Source organism: Gopherus flavomarginatus, chromosome 1, assembly GCF_025201925.1.
Source record: "Gopherus flavomarginatus isolate rGopFla2 chromosome 1, rGopFla2.mat.asm, whole genome shotgun sequence".
Taxonomy (NCBI): Eukaryota; Metazoa; Chordata; order Testudines; family Testudinidae; genus Gopherus; species Gopherus flavomarginatus.
This window is the reverse complement of record NC_066617.1, coordinates 49,411,947-49,432,256: the sequence shown is the minus strand read 5'-3', so window position 1 is coordinate 49,432,256 and position 20,310 is coordinate 49,411,947. Positions and strand designations below refer to the sequence as shown.

Genomic DNA, 20,310 nt, shown 5'->3' with positions numbered 1-20,310 from the left:
TCTAATTGCATCCGCTGAGGTGTCAGCAATGAACATTGCTTCCAAGGTAACTTTTTTTAAAATAAAGCCACAGTGAGAGTGCTCTCTACCTTTGAGAGCTCTGAGTTTTCCGTCCAATAGAGAGATGCGCACTCTCTCTCTCTCTCTCAAAAAAAAAAAAAAAAAAAAAAAAAAAAAAGAGCTGCTAGTTACACCCTGAGGGAGCTGAAGAGGCCTCACAGTCTTTTTTGAGAGTGGTATTCATTTTTCCACCTGGGAAGATAACCATATCTTTAGCCAGGGACACTATGGCAGCGTCAACTTTTGGTATCTCAGTAATTGGGACTTCTGGTTTCTGGATCCAGCAGAACCTAAGATAATTTTTGTTAATGTGCTTGCCCATGTCTGTCGTATCCCAATCATTCTTGATTACTTCTTTGCAGTGTAGGGGAATTGTGGCTTCAAGGGAGGATTTCAAGGGGAGGTATTTGCTCAGAGGCTTACTTAGGAATTTTGATGATGATGAAGATGATAATGAGGAAGACAATGACTGACATTCCAGGGTCCCTCAGCCAGAGATGAGAGAGATGCAAGCCATAGGGCTAAAGACTTTGCACTCTCTCTACTTGTTATTATATTTTAATATTTGTGGGATTATTTACTGGTTTAGTGGATTTATTAATAAAGGAAATTGTGAAAAATTGCAATTGTGTCTCATGTGCTTCTAGGGTCTCACATTCTGACACTATAATAATCTGATATTATTATGATACTGATTATAATATTCCTGATGCTACTAAAGAATGAACCTTGATTGACCATTAATCAATATTAATCATCGATCCACCAATAAGGCGACAAAAGACAGAAATGGAGGGTGAGATGGAAGAAGCACTGCAGACTGGGTTAAGCAGGGGTTTTCACATATGCGTAAAGGAGATGAGAGCCAGCAGACGGGCGCTAATCTGGTACCTACCAGCCGGAGGTAGTTCTGCAGTATCTGAAGGTGGATCATAGATGCGTAAGTCACACTGTTTAAGCAGCCTTCTTGAGGACCTTTAAAATACATATATTATTATCTAATACCTGCAATCCTCATGATTTATACGAATGTGTAATAAACAAACAAACATTCCTATACTAGCTATTGTGAGACCTTGAAGAATCTCTAAGACTCTATATGGACATCACATATTCAATCAGAGTTGCTTATCAACTTATTTTATCATGAAAAGGATTACCTGTATCTCGTAATACAAGTTAAAAAAAGATATCTGTGAGGTACTATGGGTGGTCTAGATATTATAAAATAATTGTACCTACCGGGTTTACTGCTCCTAAGTGCTATCGTGTGTTTCTAAATGCTCCAGGTTCATATATCTGCTTTTAACCAAATTAAGGGATAATTATTTTACTAACTGAATCTCAAATTTATGGGAAGCAGGAAAGTCGCATGAAATACTAAAGAAAAAATGGTAGCAAATGATTCATAATCTCTATTACTACGGAATTTTTCAATTTTCAAAAACAAAATAGGTGCAAATGCCTTTACCGAATAAAAACACTGTTATGTGTTCGGTTTTATTCCTCTTCAAAAAATCCCACGGTGCCTGTGGAAAAATCTGACCTATTGACCATGGAACATTTCCTGTTTAAAAAAAAAAAAAAAAAGAGAGAGAGAGAGAGAGAGAGAATAAAGACATATACATACTATATCTGCACACACCCCTCCACACACACAGCACACCTATCCGCTGGCACAGAATGTGTATATATATATCCAGTTCTGTTATTTTGAAAAACAAATTCCACGTATAAAAACATTTAATTATTTTATATATGGGTGATGACATTTGAACATTTGCTGTTGTATGCAGATTAAAACAATAGTTTAAAATATCACTTTGTAATGGACCTTTACATTTAATATATTAAATAGTAAACATTGAATAAAACCATGGTAATTTGCTTGAGTCAAAGCATAATATATATTTTAGATGAAGGGCCTAGTTTTCCATTGCCCTATATCTCGTGTAGTCATTCACATCAGTGCAAAGTGACCATAAAACGCTACTAATTGTGATCTGCAATCAATTCTTGTGTAAAAAGCTCTGAAAGCTGAAGGGAAGCATATTAAGCACACTTCGCACTAGTGCAATGAATACACAAAGGTGCAGGGTAATGGAAAGTCAGGCTCTAAGAGATGCTTGAATTTTGTGTTGCAGTGACTGTTTTATGAAAAGATTGGCAACAGTGAAAACAGTAGTTTTATTTATATATTGGCCAGACACATTCATGCAGTATGGTTTTCCCAGTATTGTTCTATGATTACTCTAAGCGGGAAGCATTATACTGGAATAACAATCTGTTAATTTTCCTGATCAGTTGCTAAGTACAGCTTTCACTGAAATAAAATGGGAGTTCTCTTTTGCCTATACATGTAAGTATCAGTCAGGATCCATTACAAAAACCCAAGCACAGGATTTTATAGAAGAGGTTTTGGTTTTTAAGGTGTAATGCTGATCCCTTCTTCTTGAGAGCTAGACTGAGACAACACAACTCTTATTGACTTAGGATCTCAGGGCAGACTGAAACCTGCGTTCTAGAGAAGATATAAAAGTGCCTTAATCCACTAAACCACCCACACAGCCAGAGTTAAAGAATGCTTTCATGTAGGCATGTTCTAAGGATCTTAAGGCAGTTCATAAGAACATAAGAATGTTCATACTGGGTCAGAACAATGGTCCATCTAGTCTAGTATTCTGTGTTCTGACAGTGGACAGTGCCAGATGCTTCAGAGGAAATGAACAGAACAGAATTTATTGAGTGGTCCAACCCCATTGTCAATCCCAGCATCTGGCAGTCAGAGGTTTAGGGACATCCAGAGCACAGAGTTGCATCCCTGACCATCTTGGCTAATAGCCATAGATGGACCTATCCTCCATGAACTTATCTAATTCTCTTTTGAACTCCATTCTACTTCTGGCCTTCACAACACCTCCTGGCAATGAATTCCATAGGCGGACTGTGCGTTGTGTGAAGAAGTACTTCCTTATGTTTGTTTTAAACTTGCTTCCTATTAATTTCAACTGGAGACCCCTGGTTCTTGTGTTGTGTGAAGGGGTAAATTAGACTTCTTTATTCACTTTGTCCACATCATTTATGATTTTATAGACCTCTATCACAACCCTCCTTAGTCATTGCTTTTCCAAGCCAAACAGTCCCCGTCTTTTAAATCTCTCCTTATATGGGATCTGTTCCATGACTCTAATCATTTTTGTTGCCCTTCTCTGTGCCTTTTCTAATTCTAATATATCATTTTTTGGATAGGGAAACCAGAACTGCATGCTTTATTCAAGTTGTGGGTCTACATAGTGGCATTATGGTATTTATTGTCCTCATTATCTATCCCTTTCCTAATGGTTCCTAACATTGTTAGCTTTTTTGACTACTGCACATTGAGAAGATGTTTTCAGAGAACTGTCCATGACGACTCCAAGATATTCTTCTTGAGTGGTAACAGTTAATTTAGATCCCATCATTTTATATGTGGAGTTGGGATTATGTTTTCCAATGTGCATTACTTTGCATTTATCAACACTGAATTTCAAGTGCCATCAGTTTTGCGAGATCCCTTTGTAACTCTTCACTGTCAGCTTTGGACTTAGCTATCTTGAGTCATTTTGTATCATCTGCATCTCATGGTTTACCTCTTTTTCCTGATTATTTATAAACATCTCTGGTCCCAATACAGATCTTTGGAGGACCCCACTATTTACTTTCCTCCATTTTGAAAACTGACCATTTATTCCTACCCTATCTTTTAAGCAGTTACTGATCCATGAGAGGACCTTCCCTCTTATCCCATGACTACTTACCTTGCTTAAGAGCCTTTGGTAAGGAACCTTGTCAAAGTCTTTCTGTAAGTGCAAGTACACTTTATCCACTGGATCATCCTTGTCCATGCTTACTGACCCACTCAAAGAATTTAAATTGATTGGTGAGGCATGATTTCCCTTTAGAAAACCTAAACTTCCCCAAGTTGACTCTTCCTCAATAAATCATGTTCATCTGTATGTCTGATAATTCTGTTGATCATAGTTTCAACCAATTTACCCGGTAGCGAAGTCAGGTTTACTGGCCTGTAATTGCCAGGATTGCCTCTTTAATTTTTTAAAAACAGTGGTGTTATATTAGCTATCTGCCAGTCATCTGGTATAGAGGCTGATTTAAGCAATAAGTTACATATCACAGTTTTGCAATTTCATATTTGAGTTCCTTCAGAAATCTTGGGTGAACACAATCTGGTTCTGGTAACTTACTGCTGTTTAATTTAGCGATCTGTTCCAAAACCTCCTCTTACCAACATCTCAATCAGCTCCTCTGATTTGTCACCTAAAAAGAATGGCTCAGATGTAGGAATCTCCCTCACATCCTCTGAAGTGAAGACCAATGCAAAGAATTCATTTAGCTTCTATGCAATGCCCTTATCTTCTTTGAATGCTTCATTTAGCATCTCAAACATCCAGTGGATACACTGATTGTTTGGCAGGCTTCTTGGTTCGGATGTACTTAAAAAAAAATTTTGCTTCTAGTTTTTGTGTCTTTTGCTAATTGCTCATCAATTTTTTTTGACTTGCCTTGTTATACTTTCACTTACGACCTGCCAGAGGTTATGCTCTTTTCTATCTTCCTCAGTAGGATTTGACTTGCAATTTTTAAGTGATGTCTTGTCTCTAACTACCTCTTTTACTCTGTCGTTTAACTATGGTGGCATTTTCCTGTTTTCTGGGGCTTTTTAATATATATTTGGGGTATATATATCATTTGAACCTTCATTATTGTGTTTTCTAAAAAAGTGTCATACAGTTTGCAGGCATTTCACTCTTGTAACTGTTCTTTTTAATTTCCATTTAACTACCCTTCTTATTTTTACATAGTTTGAAGTTAAATGTTACCATGGTGGGCTTCTTTGGTATTTTCCCCTTACAAGGATTTTAAATTTACCATATATACTCATTCATTAGCCTGTTAATTTATAAGCTGACCCCCCAAAAGGGATAGGTAAAAATTGCAAAAACTGTATGACCCTTTCATAAGCCGATCCTATATTTCAGGGGTTGGAAAACTTTGGCTCCCAGCCCATCAGGGTAAGCTGCTGGTGGGTTGGGACACTTTGTTTACTTGAAGCATATGCAGGCATGGACCCCCTCATCTGCCTGTGGCTGCAAGTTCGCAGTTCCCAGCCAATGGGAGCTGTGGGAAGTGACGTCACTTCCCGCAGCTCCCATTGGCTGCGAACGGCGAACTGCAGCCACAGGGAGATGAGGGGCTCCATGCCTGCAGATGCTCCAGGTAAACAAAATGACAATGTATTTAATATTCAATTCAATCATTCCACAGAGTTTAAAATCATCAAATTTTGGTGTAGAACCATTTATAAACCGACCTCCACTCTTTGATGCATCACTTTTTTACCAAAAATATTCGGCTTATGAATGAGTATATACGGTAATTACATTATGGTTGCTATTACCAATTAGTTCAGCTATCTTCACCTCTTGGACCAGATCCTGTGTGTCACTTAGGACTAAATCAAGAATTGCCTCTCCACTTGTGGGTTCCAGGACTAGCTGTTCCAAGAAGCTGCCATAAATGGTGTCTAGAAATTTTATCTCTGCATCCCATCTTGAGGTAACATGTTCCCAGTCAGTAGGGGATAGCTGAAATCCCTGATAATTATTTTGTTTTCTGTTTTTGCAGCCTCTCTAATCTCCTGGAGCATTTCACAATCACTGTCATCATCCTGGGCAGGTGGTTGGTAGTATATTCCTACTGCTATATCTTACTATTCAAGCATGGAATCCATAGAGATTTTATGGTAAAGTTTAATTTAGATTTTTATGCTATTTGACACTATGCTTTCTTTCACATAGAATGCCATTCCCCCACTAGTAAGACCTACTGTCATTCCCATATATTTTGTACTCTGGAATTACCGTGCCCCATTGATCATCATCATTCCAACAAGGTTCTTTGATACCTATTATGTCAATATTCTCATTTAATACCAGGCACTCAAGTTCACCAATCTTAGTATTTAGACTTCTTGTATTTGCATACAAGCACTTATAAAATTTGTCAATATTTAGTTGTCTGCCATGTGATCTAATTGAACGGGACTCTTTCATTTGACTGTTTCTCTTTAGTTCCCACCTGTAATCTGTCAGCTTCAATCCTCTCTTCTTTACTAGGATATAGAGTATCCCCTTTAATGAATCCTCCCCTAATGGATGTGTCTATCAGAACTGTGTGCTCCTCCACACCTGTCAGTTTTTCCTCAGTATGTAGTTTAAAAACTCCTCTATGATCTTTTTAATTTTACATGCCAGCAAGCTGGCTTCATTTTGTTTTAGGATGAGCTCCTCCTTTCCCAAAAGGGCATTTCCTTAGTCTCTAAGGTTTAAAGCAGCATATTAAGAAACCTCATCAAATATTTTCTTCCAATTTTATTTTATTGGGTAAGTAATACTTAAGCTATAAAAGTGTCTTAAATGCAAATGAGTGTTTTGTGTAATGAATGCAATCATGATGGCCTGATCTAGCTCAGAAGCTGCCACGAGTAATCTTAAATATACTTAACTAAGGAATTAACAACATATCATGCACCCCACAAACAGGAAAAAAGTATTGCTTTTCTTTCAAGCAACAGTGATGATTCTTACCTATTTTGATGGAGAATATACTGCTTGCACTGAGGCCAATGTTGGATTCTGCAGCATTATTAAATGTCAAGTCTTCTAGACTCCTCCATCCATCAGAGGCGATTGCTTGGAAATGGTTTGTCACCGCCTGACTCACTGCTTTCGAAAAATCATCCCATGATGTCTGTTTGCGGATATTTAAAGAACATATTGTGTTTTCTGTGTCACAATCCTCTGTACCACAGTAGGCTAGTTCTATTTCACTGACTGAAATCCTTAAAGGTACTCTAAGAGCATCTATTAAAAAAAAATTAGAGAACCTAAGATAGTTAAAATCACACAAAAAACACAATAAAAGAGCTATTGTAAATAAGATTAATAATATGAAGTACTTTTACATCTCAATAGCACTTGGAGACAGACAAGTATTATAACATCTATTATTCATTAGGGAATATGGAGAAAGAGCATGGTCTGTACCACAATGCAAAACAGTCATAAAACCGCTATTAAATTACAGATTATTATACAAAGCATTCAACATCACTACCTTCATTTTATAAGTATCAATAATACACTATTGGTCTAAAAGAGAAGCTTAAAAAATCTTTCATTTTCTCATTCCAGATCCAAATTCTTACAGATTTAGTCATATGGCTAGTGGTTTCTAACACTTCATTTTCTAACAGGGAGGAGATTTCATTTGTGGTTATGCATATGTATGTCAATGCAATTTTACTATCATTATAGAAAAAGCTAATAATTATTTAGTTGCAGTTACAGGGAAAAATATCCAAGCCAAACATTTTTAATGGGAGTCTGGAAAGCAAAAAATTTGAAACAGACTTCTCTTTGTGGACATTTTCTTTCATAGGAAAATAAAGACATTACATACTTAAAAATAGACAACCCATTGGAAACATTTTAAGAGTGTCACCAGAGAAAAAAAGTTAAAAAATAATAAAGGAACAAAGTGTGTGCGGTGGGTTACATACACAGCATAACACATTAGAGGAGTAATTTTTGGATCTTGCTGTACTCTGAGAACTGTGACAAAATTCCATAATAGCAATAGATTAAGTAGATTAATATCTGTTTATACTATATGCTAGAGGTGGCCAAACCATTAGTCATGAGCCCTATGTGACTCTTTTACAGTTAAACTGCAGCTTTCAGGGCCACCTATGCCCCCTCCCCCCCGTCCTTCTCTGCCTACCAGATTGTTTGGAGGAGCTGGGGCTTCTGCCTGTGGTGGCATGGTGGGGCTAGGAGTTTCTGCCCAGTAGAGAGAGGGATCTTGGGGCTTCAGCCCTGCAGGAGGCGCCTGCTGAACCCGCATGCCCCAGCAAGTGTGCCCCACAGGGCTGAAGCTCTGAGACCCTGCCCCTGACATCTGCAGGGCAGAAACCCCTAGCTCCACCATCTTGCCACAGGGCTGAAGCGCCAAACCCCATCTCTGAAGATCTGAAGATTGTTGATTGCAGCTCAGAGGGCCAGTAAGTTTGGCCATCCCTGCTATATGCATCATTAAAGGTCACTCTAGGATTGCAAGCCTCACTCTCCCCCAACTTCATTGGAAAAACAATACATTTCAGCAAATGACCCTGAAATACTGAGGGAGTGCAGCTACAGGATTGATGCTGGTTGGTTTGGGGAGCAATTCTGCTGTAACAAGACTTTCAATGCTGTTTTGGTTTTGTTCTTATAGTTCAACCGGGGAAAAAATCTGATTGGAGGTCAAACTGATATAAATATGGCAAAAAATGCCAGTGATTTGAAAAAAAAAATCCATTTTAGGTAGAAGAAAACATATAATTTAATCTGCAACATTTTGTTTTAGGGATTTTTAAAAGGCTAGATTCACAAAATGTCTGGTGGGGATGGTGTCACCACTGCCGCCTGTAACGTTTAGCCCAGTGCTTTGGGCACTCTCATCCAGTGACAATTCACAGTCAGTCATAATGACGACGGCTAACTACTGGACCAGGAAAAGAGAGTGAAAATGACTATATATCCTGGTAGTTAAGGCATTCTCCTGCAACATGGGAGACCCAAGATCGAGTTCCTGCTTCAGTGACTCTATCTATACATAGTAGAACAGTTACAACAGGAGAGAATGAGAGAGATCCACACTAGAACCTGGTCTCCCACATTCCAGTTAAGAGCCCTAACCACTGGGCAAAAAATTTTAAGTAGGGCACCAGCACCACCTGCTCCTCCCATTTTTGAAAGGCATCTAAATTATGAAAAAAATGGTTTTGAGCTAAAACTATCTGGCAAATTTGTATCAAATTCACAAGCAGGTTTGTGGCAAAAAACCCTGCACTTTTTGGTGAATAAGCAATTAGTCTGGAAAAAAAATCATCCAGTTCTACTCCAAATCCAAAACCAAACAGGTTATTTTGTTTAAACCTGATGAGGATTTTGCCCAAAGAGTCTGAAAAGAGGAGGATAAGAATAATGAAAGGAAGAAAGGTAAAAGTTCTGATGAAAAATAATTAATTAATTTACCAATTCCAAAGGATTAGGTTTGTTTTCAGAATTGAGCAATTTATTTGATTTTTTTTAAAGTTGACACATTTTTAGGTACTACTAAAAATCAGAACAAGAGATTACCCTACACCTTCCAACAAGATGTTTTTTGTCATTTATTGTAGCAGAATTTTGAGAAATATGTCTGCACTCTTTAAAAACTAAACTGGCTTGGCGGTTGAAAAATGTGAGCAGGGTGAGATTAAGGGTAAACAAACATTGTATTAAGTGTTTCTTCTGTGTCCCACAAGACCCTGGCTGCTAAATATTTTAGTGCAGTGCTATTGGCAAACTGTAACTCACTCAAGTTCTCCAGGAGATGTTTGCAGTCATCAGTGGCAACATCATGCAGCGTTCGATCGCACTTATCTTTTCTTTCAGCCTCTAGTCCACCATGGCTACACAAGATTTCTAGGCAGTTCTGCAAAGGTGAGAGCTGTATTATTTGCAGTTTAACTAAATTAACTTGGGGTAAATACTCAAAAATTGTTTTCTGCAGGAAGCAGGCAGCCCTACAATTAGCCATTACACTTCTGATTCAATACGTACACATGTATTTCCAAATATACAGAGAAAGGCAACTAGCAGAATTGCTAAACATGAAGCTCCAAAAGGGGTTTCTCACAGAACGGAAGTACAGGTGTCAAATGTTTTGCCTTAGACTTGAAATTCTCAGGCCAAGGTTTTTAAAACAGAGTCCCTAAAGTCAGTATTTTCCAAGCACTGGGAACTCTATAGCTCCCACTGAAGTCAACACTTCTGAAAATTTGGTCACATATTTAAGAGCCTAACTTAAAGCACCCTGTTTTGAAAATCTTGGTTTCAGTTTTCAGCTTATATTAAAAGGCAAGTTGAAGGTTTAGTAATGACTAACCTGCAAGGACATTCAGAAGACATGAGCAACCCATTGAACCTGTGTTTACTTAGCAACAAAAACATTAGTAGGGTAACAAATTGCCATCCATGCTTGGTATGTGAGTGATACACAATAACCCAACAATGATAGTTGCAAATTCACCTTACAAGTCCCTCCTTCAGCAAGTCACTTTGAATTTCTGAAAGAATATCAATAATGCAAACAAATCTTAGTTTGTAACAAAAACAACAGAATACAAACATTTAGGCACACCAGCCCAAATTTTTAAAGCTATTATAAAGAGAGAAATCTAGCTCAAGTGACCCTGCTGACTGCAGCTGTGACAGTATGGCACAGGGAGAAAGGTGATCCCTAAAGCTGTCTGGTCCCAGGTCATTTAGGGCTTTACAGATAATAATGAACACCTTAAGCTCCACCGGCAAATCAACTGGTAGTTAGTGCAGATCCTGGAGCACCTGTGTCATTTATTTGCTTTTAGCAAGATGCCCCATTCAATAAGAAAGCCACTGCATTCCACACCAGTATCTGTCTCCAAATAATTTTAAGGGGTGGCCTTACGTAGAGTGCATTGCAGTCATTTAATCTTGAGGTAACTGGGCAGCACAGCATGGGGAGGAGGTGACCAGACCTCTGTGGAGAAAGAAGTGGTTCAGGACTATTTAGAAAAGCTGGATAAGCACAAATCCATGGGGCCAGATGCGCTGCATCTGAGGGTGCTAAAGGAGTTGGCGGATGTGATTGCAAGGCCATTTGCCATTATCTTTGAAAACTCATGGCGATTGGGGGAGGTCCCAGATGACTGGGAAAAGGCTAATGTAGTGCCCATCTTTAAAAAAGGGAAAGAGGAGGATCTGCGGAACTATAGGCCAGTCAGCCTCACCTCATTCCCTGAAAAAATCATAGAGCAGGTCCTCAAGGAATTCTGAAGCCCTTAGAGGAGAGGAAAGTGATCAGGAACAGGCGGCATGGATTCACCAAGGACAAGTCATGCCTGACTAACCTAATTGCCTTCTATGAGGAGATAACTGGGTGTGTGGATGAGGGGAAAGTAGTGGATATGTTATTTCTTGACTTTAGCAAAGTTTTAGATACGGTCTCCCACAGTATTATTGCTGGCAAGTTAAAGAATTATGGGCTGGCTGAATGGACTATAAGGTGGACAAAAAGCTGGCTAGATCATCGGGCTCAACAGGTAGTGATCAATGGCTCCATGTCAAGTTGGCAGCCGGTATCAAGTGGAGTGCCCCAAGGGTCGGTCCTGGGGCCGGTTTTGTTCAATATCTTCATTACTGTTCTGGAGGATGGCGTGGACTGCACTCTCAGCAAGTTTGCAGATCACACTAAACTGGGAGGAGTGGTAGATACACTGGAAGGCAGGGATAGGATACAGAGGGACCTAAACAAATTAGAGGATTGGGCCAAAAGAAACATGATGAGGTTCAACAAGGACAAGTGCAGAGTCCTGCACTTAGGACAGAAGAATCCCATGCACTGCTACAGACTAGGGACCGAATGGCTAGGCAGCAGTTCTACAGAAAAGGACCTAGGGGTTACAGTGGACAAGAAGCTGGATATGAGTCAACAGTGTGCCCTTGTTGCCAAGAAGGCTAAGGGCATTTGAGGCTTGTAATGAGGTGGTGCAGCTCCCCTCCAGCCCATAGGAGGAAGAGCTCAGCTGGAGGCCAGAGTGGGCGGGGCTAAAGAGCACTGAGCCCGCCCCTCAAAGGGTCAGGCACTGACCTGGAACTATAAAGGCTGGCCCTTAGAGCTCAGTGAGGCCCCAGCAGTCGGAGTGAGCAGACGTCCCTCAGGGAGCTTGCGACTGGGAACCTCCTGCGATCCAGGGCAGCCGCCCAGACTGGCCTGAGCTCCCCCACATCTGCTACCCAGAGGAGCCGCCGGAGCTCCCCCGCACTTGCTACCCGGAGGAACCGCTGGAGCTACCCTGGGCCGACTATCCGGAGGAGTTCCCGGACCTACCACCCAGCCCCGGCCGCGACGAGCCCATGCTCCTCGACCCTGCAGAGGCCAACATCAGGACCCAGGTAGGCTCCGAGGGGGAATACAGAAGTAGCCCGGGGAAGCCGACCCCAGTCTGGCTGCAGCATTACCAGAGCCTATGTCAGTGTGTTGTGGCCAGGATCCCCACTGACTAAGCAGTGGATCTTCAGCCACTGCTAGGGCCCCGGGCTGGGATGCAGTGGAGTGGGAGGACCTACGTCCCCCCTGCCACCCAACTCCTGGGTGGCAGACTCCCCCTCTCCCTGGCCTGAGGAGGCCAAAGCCTATCATTGATGACTCAGTGTTTGTTGCCCTACCCTGACCTAAGGCCAGGCTTAAAACTGTTGTTACTGCTCAGACCTAGGGCCAGGGCCTTAACTGCTATTGCTGCTCAGCCCTGCCCAAGGGCCTGAGCTTCCTGACTCAGTGTTTGCTGCCCCGCCCTGACGTAGGGCCAGGGCCTTAACTGTTATTGGTGCTCAGCCCTGCCGAAGGACCTGAGCCCCTTGCCCCCACAGGGCAGGCGATTGCTGCAAGGACGGCCAGGCTATTTCCTGGCGTGTAGTGAGCTAGTGTGGCTCCCCTCCTCCCCCCGGAGAGAGTCGAGCCCTGGCTGCACTCGTGTACAGGGCTGTATAAGTAGGGACATTGCCAGCAGATCAAGGGATGTGATCATTTCCCTCTATTCGACACTGGTGAGGCCTCATCTGGAGTACTGTGTCCAGTTTTGGGCCCTACACTACAAGGAAGATGTGGAAAAATTGGAAAGAGTCCAGCAGAGCGCAACAAAAATGATTAAGGGGCTGGAGCACATGACTTATGAGGAGAGGCTGAGGGAACTGGGATTGTTTAGTCTGCAGAAGAGAAGAATAAGGGGGAATTTGATAGCAGCTTTCAACTACCTGAAAGGGGGTTCAAAGGAATATAGATATAAACTGTTCTCAGTGGTACCAGATGACAGAACAAGGAGTAATGGTCTCAAGTTGCAGTGGGGGAGGTTTAGGTTGGCTATTAGGAAAAATTTTTTCACTAGAAGGGTGGTGAAGCACTGGAATGGGTTACCTAGGGAGGTGATAGAATCTCCTTCTTTGGAGGTTTTTAAGATCAGGCTTGACAAAGTCCTGGCTGGAATGATTTAGTTGGGAACTGGTCCTGCTTTGAGCAGGGGCTTGGACTAGATGACCTCCTGAGGTCCCTTCCAACCCTGATATTCTATTGTATATTCTATGTAATAAAGTATGGTGAATAGTGGCAAGGTCCTCAGACAAAAAAAAAAAAAAAAAGTCACAACCTCTTAGCCAGAGTCAGGTGATAAACAGATCTGGCCAAGATTTTTAAAAGCGTGGAGAAATTTTAAGTGCATTCATTTTTGGGTGCCCCATCCAAGATACCTACAGAGGCTTCATTTTCACAGGGTGGGTTCTCAGCCTTCTCTGAGAATCAAGCCTCTTTTATAATGTCTCAGTTTAGGCACTCAATATCACTAGTTGATTTTTAAAAACTTGGGCTCTATTCTCAAAACTATCCTTCCCTATGCCCCTCAATGACATCTCTGTTCCATTCTCTCTGCCAGAAACAGTCTCAGCTTTGAACTGATACAAATCCTACTTCTCATTAAAAAAAAATAAAAAAAATCAATTAACCATTCAGAGTTAGTAGCGTCAAGCTTCTGATGCCAAATGTTGCATTAGTGCCTGGTGTCAAGAAACTGCCCTGCTGACATCAATTAGTCAGGGTGGAGTAGGTCAGATTGGATTTCCCCCTGCAATCATAATAAAACATTTTCCAGCTAACGTACTCATTTCCAATTGAAAAGCCCGCGCAAAGCACAGATACTTTAAAAAAAAATCAATATTCCATGGATAGTTGGAGACTGTATTTGCAAAATTAAGATAATTTTCATTTAACTATGAACAGTTACATTTACAATTAAGGATGTCATTAACTTGACATGTCTATATTATATAGACACAATTAACGGAAAAGTAATTTAATTGCTACAATAGTTATAACAACATACAGACAGACCTTAAAGCCTTTTGATGCTGCTATATGGGCAGCAGTCCAACCCTCTTTGTCAGCATGGTTGATGAGATCTGCAGAAACAACAGGTCTTGCTTTACTGGGACAGCTGTCTTCTCTGCATTCCAAGTCAAAGAAGCCTGAATTAGGCTGTGCATCATTCATAAAGTTTCCATTGTCTGTTTCTCCATAGTACATAAGGAGTTTGAGGCTGTCAACATTACCAGAATCCACAGCTGCATGAATTGGTGTCCAGCCATCCTAAAGACACAAAAATGAAAAGCACAACCCCACCACACACGGAGAAAAGTGGTTAGTTACAGAATTTATATTACTAATGGCTTTCTATCAAACATGCTGTCTGTAAAGCTTTTAAGCATCCAACAATGGCTGACTATAAACAAATGTCACAGTTTTGTATGAGACAGCCCATCTGTTGTACTTTATGCAAAAGTATGTGTGTGAGATGCCTGGTGTGAAATGAAAAAGGTGGGTTACAGTCCCATAATACCTGCTTGGAAAAAGACATTTATTGAGCCACCACAGGTTGTAAGGGTCCACCGAAAACATGCCAAGTGGAGGTCAAACTGAATTAAAGCAACCTTCTGCCAGGGATGTCTTGGGTTGCAAACTGCGAGCTAATGTAACATTGTAACTGGACGTTTGTCAGATTTTTTATTTACTATTCTGTACAATTTTATATAGCACTTTTCTCCTCTCTGGCTATGCACAATGTTAGCTTCTCTCTGCATTAGCACAACAAAGCCAGTGCAGCTGCTCTTGGAAGAATTTTGAATCCTTAATCAGGGCCGACTCTGGCTTTTTTCTGCCCCAAGCAAAAAACCTGCGGGCCGGCCAGAGCAGCGAGGGAGCTGGAGGGGGGGGGGACAAACCAACTTGCGGTCGGCCGGAGCAGCAAGGGGGGTGGGGGTGGGGAACAAACAAACCTGCGTGCTGGCTGGAGCAGTGAAGGGGCCGGGGGGAGACAAACAAACCTGTGAGCCGGCGGGAGCGGCAAAAGGGAAAACAAACAAACAAAACCTGCAGGACGGACGGAGCGCGGATGTAGGGGGACTCCCGGCCCTGTAGATGTGCCCTGGGCAGCAGGGGGCAGAGTGAGAAGGGGGGCAGCCAGGGCTTCCTTCAGTGGGGCACTTGCCATGCCGCCTGCGGGAAGACTCCGCGCCGCTCCGGTTGGCGGGCAGAGAAGGATGCAGGCTGCCCTGCTGGGCTTGCTACAGACCTGGCACCGCTCCCAGCAGGGCGCTCCCCTCCTCTGTGCTGCTGCCCCCTACAGGGCGGCTAGAGCAGCAAAAAAAAAAAGAAAAAAACCTGCAGGGGTAGCCAAAACAGTGAAGCAAAAAAAAAAGAGATTGGCCAGAATGCTGCCCCTTGGAATCTGCCGCCCCAAGCACGAGCTGCTCAGCTGGTGCCTGGAGCCAGCCCTGTCCTTAATTCTTCTTTGATGTCCTTAATTTAAAAGGCCACAGTCTGAACTTGTCTCTCCTACTTATTTTCTTCTAAATTATCACTACATTTGAGCTGACCATACAAGCTTCTTTCCATTGTAAATGACAAAAAGATTCTCAGCATATGGTGGTGCTGGAACAGTTTTTGGAGTGGGGGTACTGAGATGCATCCCTCTTGCCCCCGTCTGCGACCCCCACCCACTAGAGCTGGGGCCGGAAGCATGTCCTTGGCTCTAGGAGCGGGGACGCGAATAGGAGTAAGGCAGTGGAGGCTGGGGCCACAGCTATGGACGGGTGCAGACTCCTGGGCATGGGGCTAGCAGCTGGGACTCCGCATGCAGGGTGGATGGCCAGGACCCTGGGGCCAGTGGCTGGGACCCTGGGGCTGGCAGAGGAACCCCTGGGCACAGAGTCAGCAGCCGGCTGGGACCCTGGGCTGGCAACTGGGACTCTAGGGCAAGCAGCAGAGCCCCCAGGCATGGGGCAGGGCCAGGACCCTGGGACTGGCAGTGGAGCCCCCAGGTGTGGAGCTGGCAGCAAGGACCCTGGGGCTGGCAGCGGAGCCTCTGGCGTCCCAGCAGCTGGGACGTCATATGTGGCCTAGAGGCTGGGACCCTGAGGCTGGCAGCAGAGCCCCCAGGGACGGCAGCCAAGCAGGACCCCAGGTCGGCAGAACCTCCGGGCCGCAGGGGGCCAGCAGCCAGCACGCAGGATACTGGGCGTAAAATCTGGGGGTGCTGCAGCACCCCTCGCAGCCCTACTTCCTGCACCTTTGTCAGCATATATGTATGGTTTGAGTTTTGCAATCTCCTTAGTTTGGAAAAATCAACACAGATTCATACAACTCAACACTGTAATATTGGTTCCACCCTTCATCATTTTGCTACTACATTTTCTACTCTAAGGAAAGATTTTTTTTTTAATTTCAGGGATGCTTGATGGTTTGGATTTTACTTTCAAAGAGATCCACTTAGAAAATGCATGCCCTAGTGAGAGAAATGTCTTGCAGTAGATTGTTTTTCCAATTTTAAAAAATGAAACTATTTAAGGTATTCACAGACCTTGACCTCAAAAACTAAATTTTAAAGTAATTTGTTGGTCATCTGCAGCCAGCACTCCACAATCAAAGTTGGCAGAAAGGTACCAGGAACATTTCCCCTGTATTACCCAGCAGAGCAGAGCACAATGGCAGTGCTCACTCCTTTAACAGCAAAGACTGATACAGGGTTCTTCCTCTGTCTATGATATCTTCCTCAAAGTTGGTAGGACAAGACGGATTCATGGACCTGGCCTCCTGACACCAGACAGGGAGTCTGTTCCCATGTGGGGGAAAAGTACGCTGTGCATTCTCCAAAGGTAGTGCAGTGGCTAGCCTTCTGTGGCAGTGGGAAGCACTCTGGAGCCACTGGGAAAAAATGTGGAAGTCTCTCAGTAACAAAGGCATTTAAGTCCCAATGACTGAATTTCAACGGGACTTAGGTGCTTTTGAAAAATTTATCCATTGTACCTCCCTAGGTCTTCTTCTCAGGGTGATGCACTTCTGTAGCACCACCTTCCGTAAGGTGTGGTTTAATATTACAACAAAGAAGCATTCAGTAAGTGGCAATTTCTGTAACATCTTGGTATAAAAAGTCAACTTATCAACCAGATAAGAACTTTTCAATAATGTTTTCTATATCCTCTTCCTCTAATTTCAAAATGAATTCAGGTTATTTTCCACACAAAAATCAGCCCCTTTTAACCTAATTAACATGTAGTATGTGTTTAAAAGGCTACAAAACATATAAAATATCTTTCATACAATATTTCTGGACAGTCTAAATCTCACAAAATTCAGGGATAAAAAGTCTCAATATTATGTGTACTTATCAAATGTTTAAGCAATAGCCCTGAAGTATGTGAATAAAGGAATGCCTAACCTTTAAATTTGAAGACTCTCACCTATCCTCTCCCCATCCACACCACACACATACATTTTATTTTATCCTCCTCACTCTCCCTTTGTGACAAATATCTAAGAACTTCTTTCACAATCCTTGCTGAAGAATGTTTTTTTTCAAGGATAACATTGATCTGCAATTAGACAAGATGTCCCAGAGCTATAGAGGTATCAGGGCTACCACATAGCCCTACCTCATTCATGACTGACACGAGGAGAAGCAAGGCTACAACAACATTAGAACATAAGAATGGCCGTACCGAGTCAGACCAAAGGTCCATCTAGCCCAGTATCCTTTCTACCGATAGTGGACAATGCCAGGTGTCCCAGAGGGAGTGAACCTAAGAGGCAATGATCAAGTGATCTCTCTCCTGCCATCCATCTCCATCCTCTGACAAACAGAGGCTAGGGACATCATTCCTTACCCATCCTGGCTAATAGCCATTTATGGACTTAACCACCATGAATTTATCCAGTTCTCTTTTTAATGCTGTTATAGTCCTAGCCTTCACAACCTCCTCAGGTAAGGAGTTCCACAAGTTGACTGTGCGCTGCATGAAGGAGAACTTCCTTTTATTTGTTTTAAACCTGCTGCCTATTAATTTCATTTGGTGACCTCTAGTTCTTGTATTATGGGAATGTTGTGGAAATGTGGTATCAAGGGGGTACTTGTGGCCGATTTGCATGGGAATGTGGGGTACACTGGTATTTGGGATTTCTCCCCGGTGCGGCTAATTGCAACCCACCACAGGCCCCTTGGCCATGTTACGTCATTCCAGAATTACTGGACCATACTTCCACTGTTCCCCCCACCGTTCCTCCTTTAAGTAATCCTCCCCATAGTAACCCCAACCCCACCCATTAATATCTCGGACAATCGTACCCATACCCGCCTGAACCCAGATAGATCCATACTTACCGAGACTTCGACCGTTAGGCAGTGGCCTAGGCCCTCTTCCACTAGTGATTTATTTTCCTACTGTTTAACAAGTAATTTTCTACTTGCAGGGTCCAAGTATACCAACGATATGTCAATGGAATGCATTTGGTATGGTATATCTTAGTTATCGTAATGTACCCTCTTATATTAATTATACAGGAGAGCCTGACCAATCTAGATCAATTCTACCTCTGCTGTCTTACACAGGAACATGGTATACAAAATGTTGCATTTTAAAACTGAGGCTGAGAGGAAAGCTAAGTGATAAGTTTTTAGGGAAACTATGCAACATAAACAAATAGAAAACCTTTTACAATGAGACACAGCAATATTAAAATCAAAGCTTTTTACTAATTCCAAAACACACTGAGCATTTACATCGTTAAAGAGTTAAAAATTACAGTGCAAGGAATTCTGATTTTTGCAGCTGTGCAGTTCACACTGTGATTTTAGAAATTCTTTTAACTTACACTGGTTTTTACACTTCGATCTGCTCCAGCTTCCAGCAAAAGTTTGATACATTCATTATTTCCATTTCCACAGGCTAGGTACAAAGGTGTCTGTCCTCTTTCAGCAGCATGGTTAACGTCAGCCTGATGCATAATTAATAATTCTGCACACCTATGAGTGGAAACATCAGGTGACAACACAATAAAAGATTCCTGTATTTGACTTTTTAAATGCCATGTGACATTACATGCACATTTAAAAAACATTTTTAAATGTTTTATTGATGTATATATTAGCATAGACTAATTTAGTTAAATTAATCATATCAAAAAATTATTGTAGGTATATTAAAGTTCTGTTTAAAACTGGCAAGATTGAAAAACTGTATTTTACAAGAGCTGACAAAAATGTTTTAGTTGACAGCTGTTTGAATAAATGTCTTCAAGTGTGAGTAACAAAAGAATGTTTTTTTTCCTGACCACTGACATCAGAGTACTCTCTCTTTAAATATTTGGCAATCCCTCTGTTACTCTCACAGCAGTTATGTTTGTAGCTCTACAAAGCAGCAAATACTGAAAACACAAACTTGTGAAGCTTTACAATATTTTCATTAGAAAACAGCATCTAAAGTGTCAAACAGAACTGTAGAGATGTCTCCTATCCATGAAATATAACAGCTGTGAAAGATTGCTTTTCAGGTGACTAAAGATTTGTCCACAAAAGCCATACACACTCTTGCCTCCTCATAACATACTTTTATTCAATATTTAAATTGCTGTAGCTTTCACAGGCCCAGTTGAGGACTGGGGTCCCACTGTGATAAGTGCTGTGCAAACACACAATCTCTGACCAAAGACAACAATATGAGGATGGAGGAGGACACAATTATGTGTGTACGTTAGTGTATATAATTTGTATACAGTATGCACTTCCCCCCCTTGCAATTATAAAGAGACATATTCCCAAATGTCCCTCTACCCAGCTGTCATTCATTGGCTTATTTCATACAGGCACTGCAGTACAGTTGTGTCTTGATGAGAGGGTTTTATGGATTAGTTCAGGGAACATGTTCCATGTGTCAGACACATGAAAGTACACATGGAGATGCAAGAGAGTGCAGCTGACAGAAAGGCAGTGCAGGCTGGAATCTTTGACTGAGCAGGTAAAGTTGAAAGTGACAGAATAAAATGCAAGAAAAGACAAGTAAAGAGGAGTACTCAGATTAAGTTATAGGTGCAGCAAGCCTGTATAACTAGGGTCTCCTCCACTCATGGAGCCATTGATTACATCAGAATCTCAGCTTTCATCTAAAAAATGAAGATTCTAGCCATAATGGTTGTAAAGAAATGTGTGAACTGCCCCATTCATCTCAATGAGGCTGTGCAAAAGAAAAAAAA

The 20,310-nt window shown here is 41.8% G+C and overlaps 1 protein-coding gene across 3 annotated transcripts in view; it reads right to left on the bottom strand.

The window, feature by feature from the left end:
- The window catches only part of CTTNBP2 (cortactin binding protein 2), a 187,298-nt gene that overhangs the window by 56,922 nt on the left and 110,066 nt on the right, over positions 1-20,310 (bottom strand). For all 3 annotated transcript variants that reach the window (XR_007772047.1, XM_050936032.1, XM_050936034.1), the window contains exons 7-12: positions 18,934-19,084; positions 14,122-14,376; positions 9,519-9,636; positions 6,705-6,980; positions 1,532-1,627; positions 956-1,035 (exon numbers count right to left, since the gene is read on the bottom strand). Coding sequence is in view for 2 of the 3 variants with exons in the window: in XM_050936032.1 (XP_050791989.1) it covers positions 956-1,035; positions 1,532-1,627; positions 6,705-6,980; positions 9,519-9,636; positions 14,122-14,376; positions 18,934-19,084 (976 nt within the window). In the remaining variant the exon portion in view is untranslated. The remainder of the gene's footprint in view (positions 1-955; positions 1,036-1,531; positions 1,628-6,704; positions 6,981-9,518; positions 9,637-14,121; positions 14,377-18,933; positions 19,085-20,310) is intronic.